This window comes from Equus przewalskii, chromosome 11 (genome assembly GCF_037783145.1).
Source record: "Equus przewalskii isolate Varuska chromosome 11, EquPr2, whole genome shotgun sequence".
Lineage (NCBI taxonomy): Eukaryota > Metazoa > Chordata > Mammalia > Perissodactyla > Equidae > Equus > Equus przewalskii.
In genome coordinates, this window is record NC_091841.1 from 22,695,802 (window position 1) to 22,706,094 (window position 10,293).

The 10,293-nt window shown below is 51.4% G+C and overlaps 1 protein-coding gene across 1 annotated transcript; it reads left to right on the plus strand.

Moving 5' to 3' along the window:
• The first annotated feature begins 474 nt into the window (after positions 1-474).
• Positions 475-9,580, plus strand: LOC103542133 (pepsin II-4-like). The gene is made up of 9 exons (XM_070566105.1): positions 475-530; positions 1,008-1,152; positions 3,164-3,281; positions 4,160-4,278; positions 4,989-5,188; positions 6,765-6,881; positions 8,019-8,163; positions 8,256-8,354; positions 9,431-9,580. Exons 1-9 carry the CDS (start codon positions 475-477, stop codon positions 9,578-9,580), a joined length of 1,149 nt encoding a protein of 382 aa, XP_070422206.1.
• The last annotated feature ends 713 nt before the right edge of the window (positions 9,581-10,293 follow it).

Consider the following 10,293-nt stretch of genomic DNA (forward strand, 5'->3'; position numbering starts at 1 on the left):
CTACAGGAACACGGCCCATGGCTAAGTGGGGAGCTGCTCTCCAAGAACCCCAGCATCTGTCCCACCAGGACAAATCGGGGTACACTGAGCTCCTTTGACACCCATTCTGTGTTAAGTGCACGTTAGACCAATTTTGTCAACTATTCTGCTTGTCAAGTTTTAACCCAGGCCGTGTTTGTGATTTGAGAAATAAGCCACAACTTCATGGCTTGTTCTCTATGCAGGTGCATCCTAATCGTGGGATGTGGTTACAATGGAAAGCTGCCCAAATGGAAACCTCTCAGAACATGGCACAGGGGTAGGGACAATCTTATCGGTAACCTTTATGTTTGGAGTTAGGATAATGGGTGACACTTGGAGGCTGATAAGGCAGGTTCCTGAGGACTTGTGCTGTATATAAGGAGCAGCTCCGGCCTCTGCTGTACGCCTTCCTCCGTCTTCCCTTCTCTGGAGACTTGGGACCCAGGAAGAACCATGAAGTGGCTGCTGCTGCTCAGCTTGGTGGCGCTCTCTGAGTGCCTTATCTACAAGTGAGTCTGGGGGACAAAAGGCGCGAAGAACAGCTTCCAAGGGGCTGCTTCCCTTCACTGCCTGTCATGCTGTCTTCCTTTCCTCCCCAACTTTTTCTTCTTACCTTCTTCTTTCATACAACTCCTCACTCTCTTCCACCATCTTGAGTCTCCTTTCCAGTCTCTCTCTGTCGTTTTGTGGAGGCTGCACTGCCAATTTGATGAACAGCCCTGGACCTCAATTCCAGCCTGCGTTCGGTACCCAGCTGCATCACTGGGCCAGGCAACTTCAGGCAACCACTGAACCTCTTTGAAATAGGGTAGAAAAAATGGGAGCGTTTTCCCTAATGACTTCCTTCCTTCTCCCTCTCTTGGACCAGCTTCCTTTACCTTCGGGGCCTTCCAGAGCACCCTGTGAGCAGACTCCTTTCCCAATTACACTTCCTCCTCCATGCCATGCCATTTGCTAATGCTCTGCCACAGGGTTCCGCTTGTCAGAAAGAAGTCCTTGAGGCAGAACCTGATCGAGCATGGCCTGCTGGAGGAATTCTTGAAGAAGCATACCCCCAACCCAGCCAGCAAGTTCTTCCCCAAGGAGGCCGCCACCCTGGTGGACTCAGAGCCCCTGGAGAACTACCTGGATGTGAGTGCATGGGCAGGCAGGGTGGTGGGGGCAGCACTAAGGACTTGGCCCAGAGGAGAGAGGGGTCCCAAGGATTCTTGGAGGATCCACCAGAGCTCTGAGCCCCCAGGAAGTAACCCAAGGGTCTGCTCTCTGGATCTCAGAGGCACAGGAAAGGCAGTAAAACTCACAGTCAGAGATGTTGCTCTCATTGATTCATTCAGGGTTTATATATGCAGAGCACCTCCTTATGTGCCAGGCACTGTGCTTCACCCAGGCAAAGCAGCTGGGAACAAAACCAGGCACAGCCCCTGCCCTCATGGGGCTCACAGTCTAGTAGGGAGAGACCATCACCACTGAGCCTCATCATCAATGAAAAGTACAGCCAGGCCAAGGGCTACGCAGTGAAGGTGACACTGTGAGAGGGATGTATGTGGTGGACAGGGACGACTCCCCAGGGCAAAGAAGGAGAAGTGGGGGTTGGAGAGGACAGGAAAGAGTCCCGGAGAGAAAGATGGCTTCTGCCAGACCCTGGGACAGCAGGGAGCAGAGTGCATTTGAGGAAAGGAGGCCAGCGTTCAGAGAGAGCAGAGAGGGAGGAAGGGAGGTGCAGAGTGAGGACTGTGGGGTTGGTGGGTGGAGCCAGATCAGAGTCTCTGATGAGGGTCTTTGTCCTCATTGTCACTGAATCGTCTTAACCAGGGGGGTTGACATGATCAGTGTGGAGTTTCAGGAAGACGACTCACTGTTCTATTTGGGACCCAACAGCAACGCCCTGCCTTTCAGTAGATATTGTGTGTCCCCTGTGTGAGGGCACAGAGCCCACGGTAGGAAGCAATGTTGCCTGTCGTTAAGAGCTTAGCCTGTGAAATCTGCCAGACCGGGTGCAAATCTGTTCTCTAATAGTTCCAAGCTACGTGACTTTGGGCAAGTCATTTCAATTCTCAGAGCAAGCCTCAGTTTCCTTGTCGGTCAAGCAGGACCACGAACGTCTACCATCAGAGGCCTGTTGCGAGTAATTAATGCAATAATGTTTTTTTGGAGGCTTAGCACAGGGCCTGGGTCTTGGTAACAGTTTGGTAAAGTCAGTCCGTTTATTCACTTAGCAAATATTTAGGAAGCATCTACTATGTGCCAGAGGGTCTGTGCACGAAGCTGAGAAAACAGTGATGAAGAAACAAAGTTCCTGGAGCTTTATTCTAGAGGAGAAGGCAAATAAGACACAAATAAATAAGTATGCAAGATAACGCCATGTAACGAAAAGTGATGAAAAGGAAACTTAATTAAATAGAGTAACAGGAAGAAGAATGGAGGAAGCACAAATTTAGATGAAGTGGTCAGGGAGGGCCTCTTGGTGGAGGTGATCTTTGACTAGAGCTCTGAATGTTTGAGAAGGAGCAGATCAAGAAAAGATGCAGAAGAAACATTTTCCTAGCACAGGAATAGCAAGTGCAAAGCCCCTGAGATGAGAACAAGCTTGTCATCATCAAAGAAGAGCCAGACCAGCGTGGCTAGAACTGCTGGCAAGGGAGACAGGGCTGCCACTAAGAATAAAAATCCTGACCACGCCCCTCCTCAAAACACCTTGTACACACCTCGATTTAGGAACAGGATATATCCAGGGGTTTCCATCTTTGGGTGACTTCTTTATCTCCTGATCGACAATTTACTGATTGAGCCTTTGAGCATTTACTCTGCTGGCTGCTATCAGGTTACCCACTGTCGTCTGAGATGGTGTGTTCTCCAGGGTGGCACGACTAAGACATTAAGAGGAGAGCTGAAGAGGGGACAGCAGATTATTAGGCGTTAATGGTGCTTAGAAGAAACAGACAGAGGGTAACAGGGACGCAATCAGGGAAGACATCAAGGAGGAGGGGAGGCCAGGTGGAGCCTTGAAGGATGGCTGCATTGGACAGGGAGAGAAAGGCAAGGAGAGCAGTGAGGGTGAGGAGCTGAGGAGAAGCCCCACAAGGCCCTGCTCCCTGGGGGGCTCCCAGGATGGGGAGTGACCTGTGCTGTCCCCACCCCACAGGAGGAGTACTTCGGCACCATCAGCATCGGAACTCCCCCTCAGGAGTTCACCGTCATCTTTGACACCGGCTCCTCCAACCTGTGGGTGCCCTCGACCTACTGCTCCAGTCTCGCCTGCTGTGAGTGCCTGGCCCTGCCCGGGACCCCAGCGCCCACTGACCTGGGAGGCCTGAACGCTCAGGGGCTTCAAATAGGTCCAATTTCAAGCCTGCTGGAGTCACTCAGGGATTCCCTCAACAGACATTTCCCAAGCACCTATGTGTCCACCAAGGGTTAGGAGCCCTGGGGACAGAGGGAGAATCACACATGGTCCCTGCCACCAAGGGGTTCAGTCCAATGGCAGAGAGCAGGTCTCCTGAACAACCACAGCCTAGGGGAGTAAGGGGGGCCCAAGGGGAGATGGGGTTAAAGGGCTAAGAGATAGCCATCTGGGACAAGAGCTTGACATGAGAAAGTGACTCATAAGAATGAGCTGAGTTGTGATCTCGCTTATTTAAAAAAATCATTGGTTTGCTAAGGAAGAGAGTTTGTCATTGGGAGTCATGGACGCGTTTCAAGTTCCTTCCTCTTCCAGCATGTTAACTTGACTTTTAATTCAGAGGAGGAGCCCCTGGAATCCTCCCCTTCATAATTTGAACTGTAACATTGTAGGGCTGTGACCGTGACAGTGTAGCTGTGTCATGGGCTGTTTACAGTGCTCTGTGAAGGGTCTCATCGCCATGGGCAGCCATGGGCCTGCTCTGCTCAGTGTTTGCCTGGGGTTCTTCGGAGGACGATGGGGTTGGCTGGGGACCTTCCATCAGGCAGATGGTCCCACCTGGTCCAACCAGGCAGGAATGGAACATGCAGATGCTTGGGCTCCAACATCTGGGGAAAGGTCACCTTTCTCTTCCAAAGCTCCACCCAGAACCATGGGAGCCCACCCTAGAAAGACATCTCCAGCCATGATTCTTGCTTGGGTTTTGGAGGTTGACGATGTCATTTCTTACCATCACAGATGACCACAAGCGCTTCAACCCTGAGAAGTCCTCCACCTACCAGGCCACCAGTGAGTCGATCTCCATCACCTACGGCACCGGCAGCATGACAGGCATCCTCGGATACGACACTGTCAGGGTGAGAACCTGCTGGCTCACCACCTCCTCCTGCCAGTCCTACGGCCAGTTTCTGGGGACTGTGGGAGCCAAAGTGTAACCCCCATAATGAGCTCATTCAGGCAATAGGGGTCTCAGTGATCGCCAAAGTAACTTGATTTGGGGGAGCAGGATGCGGAATTGGAAGAGATGTGACAGACATTTCTAGGTGGGACAGTAGCAGGTAAGGGGTGGGATGCCTGGAGCCAACAGCCAACCTCAGCCCCACCCAAGCTGAGTGCTATGCAGTTGGGGGAGAAGGTAGGAAAAGGCTCATTTCTCTTTTAGCACCTCCTCCTCTTTCTCTTCCCTCCACCTGCAGCCCCCATCAAGTCACAGAATCTCTACATTCGTCCCCCCTTCCAGGGTGTGGCAGGGGTCAAGGGCTCTGATTTACCTGGGTTCAGCTTTGCATCTGATCATCAGAAACAGGAACACACAGGGCCCGGCTGTTCTGCAGCAAATTCTCACACCAAGTTGCAGACTGTGGCCATCTGGAGATCAGCTGCAATGGTTAATCCAGCAGAATAACAAACATTCCCAGAGACCATCCCTCTCCCCTCCTTCCAGCCTGATGCCCAAGAAGCCAAGTCCTACATGAGATGAACCAGGGACACTCTGTGCCCAGGGCTGATGTCCCGCAGTGCTCAGTCAACACAAGCTGGTTGTGAACATCTTGGTTCCCCCACTCAGGTCGGAGGCATCGAGGACACCAACCAGATCTTCGGCCTGAGCGAGAAGGAGCCTGGCTTCTTCCTCTTCTTGGCTCCCTTTGACGGCATCCTGGGTCTCGGCTACCCCAGCATCTCCGCCTCTGGGGCCACACCCGTCTTTGACAACATATGGGACCAGGGTCTGGTTTCCCAAGACCTCTTCTCTGTCTACCTGAGCTCGTAAGTCGGGCAGGGAGGTCATGGTCACCTGGCCCAGCAGAGGGCTATACGGTGCTGGGTGGGGTAAAGAGGGTCTCAGCCAGCAAGGGATTTGAAGGGTCCGTGTCTAAGTCTTGAGAGGCGTGGCTTTGGAGAGAATGGTGTCACATCTCTCTGTGATGACCTGTCTTCGTCATCTCATTTACCAGCTGAGTCTTTGCCACCCTGACTTATACAAATCAAATGTCATTAGCCATTTGCTTTCTAACCCTAGTCCCTTCATCGTTGGCCCCAAAAGACCACCATTTAAAATGAATCCACTATAGATAAGGATTCCTAAGCAAAATTCCATAGCAATGAAAAGAATATTTGATGGTGACTTATATCTTAAACAATGGAACATCCAAACGACGAAAGATAGTTTAGGTCATTTGCTAACAAAATCTAGGTTCCAGTTGCGGCTATGAGTTAATCCTAAGAACAAATAAAGAATAAACCAGTGTTGGTTTTGGTTGAGTCGAGGTTACACAGGAGTTTCTGAGGGTGTCGTCAGTTTCCCGAGACTCTCAGCTCTGCCCACCAACCCCTCAGTCCTCCTTCTCTTTTGAAGCCATTGTCATTGTTGATCCGTTTCTTTAGTTGTTCATTCTTCTACTGTAAACTCATTGAGTCGCGTTGTACTTACTGTCAGGAAAACAGGAAAGTTGATGTGGGGTGAAGTGAGTGGGGACTATTGTATCTGCAGCCACTTCTTTGGTGATTAATTTATCATCATACACATTTGCTTCCCAATCTAACCTGAAACTGCAGAGATTCAGAAAAATGAATATTCTGGTAACAATGAGAAAATTTACAACAGGAGTAAATTACAAATAGAGGGCCCATTTCTCCTCTTGGTCACTTAATATTCAAGTCGGCTCCTAAACATCTCTGCCTTTATGGGACTTAGAGATTCCATGGGGCCATCTTACCTTCTCAACTAGATCAGGGTTTCTCAGTCTCAGCGCTATGGACATTTTGAACACACAATGCCTTGCTGTTGGGGGCTGTCCTGTGTATTGTAGGATGTTGAGCAGGCTGCATGGCCTCTATGTACTAGACACCAGTGGCACTTCCTACCCCAACCCAATCATGACAATGAAAAATGTCCCCAGACCTTGGCAAATGTCCCCTGGGGGCAAAGGTGCCCCTGGCTGAGAACCAGGGAACTCTACTGTCAAGTCCTCAAGAGCAAACACTGTCCCACATTCACTTCTCTTGCGGTCCCCACAGCAACAAGAGTGAGGATGTGGTGGAACCACAACTCTGGAACTAGAAAGACCTGGGTTCTAATCTTGGTTCTGGCACTCCCGGGCTGTGTGACCTTGGGCACATCGCCTCACTTCTATGAGCCTGAGATTCCTCACTGTCTAGCAGAAATAATAATAATAGTGACCACTGTTTGGGTGTTGATGTGAGGATTAAGAAACCCTGTCCGTCACACTCAGCACAGCTCCTGGCACTGGCAAGAGCCCAGTCAAGGGGAGCTCTTAGGATGCACATAGCAGATGTTCAGCTGAATGAGTGAATTCCTGTCTTTTCCCCCCACTTTCAACAGCGATGACGAGAGTGGCAGTGTGGTGATGTTCGGTGGCATAGATTCTTCCTACTACACTGGAAGCCTGCACTGGGTCCCTGTTACCACTGAGGGTTACTGGCAGATCGCCGTGGACAGGTGAGATCTCCATGGATGGGCACTGTCCTGGCGTGGGCCCCAGATCTCATTTCTTTATAGACTCTGAGTTGACTAAGCTTCCCAGAATCCCCCTGGAACAACCAGAGAGGGAAATGTACCCCAGGAGGAGAAGGTGGAAGTTGGCTAACCAAGAGAGACCCCAAGAAAGGCCCCTCCCTGGATGAGGAGAGCTGTCTGGGACCCCAGATGCTCTGCAAGAATGAGGCAGCCACTTTCCCTGTTCTCACAGAGACACGACACCAGCATCCCTGCAAAGAGCTGAGACCCACCAGTCCACACGTCTTGGCATTTAGGGGAACTAACAACAGGCACACACTCCTCCCACGCCAGAAAAAATGTCACTTTCAGTCTCTGGACAGGGCAAAATGGCTGAGAAGTTGTTTCAGCCCATTCTTTCCACACTTCCACTTATGGGCCCGCTCTTCCTCCATGCAGCCTCATTCCTCTGCTGTTCCTCCCCTGACTGACCTGCTAGGGTGACTCCAGGTTTGCCCCGGAGTGAGCAGTTTCCTGGCATTCAAGACTTTCAGTTCTAAAACCGGGACAGTCCTGGGCAAACCGGGATACTCTGTCCGCTCACATCTGCCCCAGCCGTGCTAAAACTTCATCGGTTCCTCCCACTCCCGCCCCTGCTCCTCTCATGTCCATCCCTCCTTGCCTGCCTTCCCCTCTGCCTGGGACGTCCTCCTCCAGCTCTTCATCTCCTTGGCCACCTCGGGCTGTCTGTTTCCCTGGGAAACCCACCCTGGTTGCTCCCCACCACCACCACCCTCACCCTGGATTGTTTCTGTTCCCCTGGCCTGTGCCCTATTCATGAGGCTCTTCCTCAGTCATAACTTATCTTTCCAGCTAGAGTGTAAACCGCCTGCAGTCAGAAACTGTGAGGCTGCCTCGTTTGGCATTTCATCTCCCAGGCCTAGCACAGAGTAGACACTCAATAAAGATTTGTTGAGTAAATGAATGCATGAATGAATGAGTGCATGAAGGAGAGAAGCTGAAATTTTGTGGATTGGCCAACGGATGGAGAGGAGGGACCCTCTGAGGTCACTTGGTTCCTTCTTGGGGAGATGTACCCCCTGGAGGCTCAGGGGACCCTTACACGCATCTCACTTCCAGCATCACCATAAATGGAGAGTCCATCGCTTGCAGCGGGGGCTGCCAGGCCATTGTTGACACTGGCACCTCTCTGCTGGCTGGCCCAACCTCTGGCATCAACAATATCCAGAGCTACATTGGAGCCAGAAAGGACTTGCTCGGTGAGGTAAGTCCAGCCTTGACTGCCCCGTCCTAGACAGAGGTGGTGGGTCCGCCATGCAGAAAGAAGGCAACCCTTCCAACCCTCACTCTTTCCAGGGGGTGATCAGCTGCTCAGCCATCGACAGCCTGCCCGACATAGTCTTCACCATGAATGGCGTCGAGTTCCCTCTGCCTCCTAGTGCCTACATCCTAAAGGTAAGTGGGCTCTTGGCCTCCCACCTACACGTGTCCCATAGAATGTGGCCAACACTCCTCCTCTCACTAAGAAAAGAGCACTTCCAAAAGCTGAAGCTGGCATCTGCTCTAGACAGCCACAAGAGAAAAACAATGCATTCAAAATAAATGCGTGAATGAGAATTTGGAAGCAGCATCCAAATGGGAGAAGGGAAGCAAACACTGATGGCATGGGAAGAGGATTTCAAGTTGGACCCCTGAGTCCACACTCTGGGTCTCAGTTACCAGCTCATTGATTCTGTGCCATTTGCAACCTCTCTCAGCTGCAGTTTCCTCGTCTGATCTATGGCTTTCCCCACACTCAGTGTGGTTAGGGTAGTCAGGTGATATCGACCACATCAATGCTACAAAGGGTTGGGCCAATGGCGATCCTAACTTCCATAGGGTCAAGGCTTATGATCCACCCCTGCCCCCACTGTCTCTACCAAGTGACAAGTCTTCACAAACAAGTCAAATGAGCCACAGACCAACTCCTTCCTTCTATGATAACTTCAAGTGGAAAACTCATTTTGCCCAGTGGGTCAATGTTACTCAGCAAGAAGGATGATGCCCAGCCACTCCCCCACAGATGCTGATAAATTAGTAGGGGGTCAGGCCTGACCAATGCGGGTGGGTGCAAATTCCCCAGGAGATTCTAATGTGCAGCCAAGGTTGTGGGCCAGTGACCTAGAGAATGAAAAGAACTGACAGCTCGCCACCAGAAAGGATCAGAATAATCAGAAAGGGCTGTGTCACTGGGGTTTCCAAAATCCTCCCAGAGGCTGAGTTCCCCTAAACCCCTTAGCTCTGATGCTGTCGCCAGGGTTTGAGAATCTGCCAGAAACACTGGACCATGTCTAGGGATCCCTGGAACCAAGTGCAGTGAACAGGTCATACAGGCAGATCCCAGGCTAAGAAGAGCCGAGGCCCCACACACAAGCCAGGAAGCTCCTCCTTGACGTGCCTTGCAGCAGACTAGAGTTATTGACGCTGATCTCCCAGCGCCTGTCACCTCTGAGTCTATGTCCCATCTCCTGTTTTATCCTCCTTTTCTCCAGGAGGATGACAGCTGCATCAGTGGCTTCGAGGGCGTGGACCTGGACACCAGCAGCGGAGAGCTCTGGATCCTGGGTGACGTCTTCATCCGCCAGTACTTTACCGTCTTCGACAGAGCCAACAACCAGGTCGGCCTGGCTCCCGTGGCCTAAGACTGAGTCTTTCCTGCCGCTTCGCAGGAAGATCTGGCCTCAGTTCTCCCCCTTGTAGATGTGCGTAATTCTCCTGATTGTTCTTCCTGTGGGATCGTGGAGGTGGGATCTTGGCCCTGTTCCCTCTCAGACCAATAATGTAGAATAAAAGCATAGCCTTCTGAAACACGTTTGTGGACTTGCTTCTCTGTCGATATTTCTCCTTCACATTACCAGGCTCAGAACACCAGGGCGGGGGTTGGGGGTGGGCAGAAACGACCGCTAGGACAGCACCACATAGCTCATAAGAGAGCCAGGAAGACGAATGGGCCTCAGCAGGTCTGGCTGTGAGCATCAGGGAAGATGTGGGGACCAGAAATGCCAGGCCCGTTGCCTCCTCATAGAATAGAGCCCCTGAGTTTCTAGTCGAGGGAGGCAACTTCTCATTTCTCCCAAAGCCAATAAGAGATCATGAGAAAAGAAAAGGGTTCAGGGAACATGGCCACTGATGGTGACATTCCTAAGTAAGCCAGACAGGCGGAATTTTCTGGAAGACATGGGCCAGTAGAGGTGACAGAAGCTGACACCCCAAAATCTACCCAGCTACTCTCTGTCACTACCTGGCTGATCCAGACTAACACCTGAGACCCCTCAACAATCTGGATTAAGACACTGAACTGACCCGTCTCCCCATCAGTAATTAAACAGTATGGTTTTCCAGTTCCTGAGCGTTG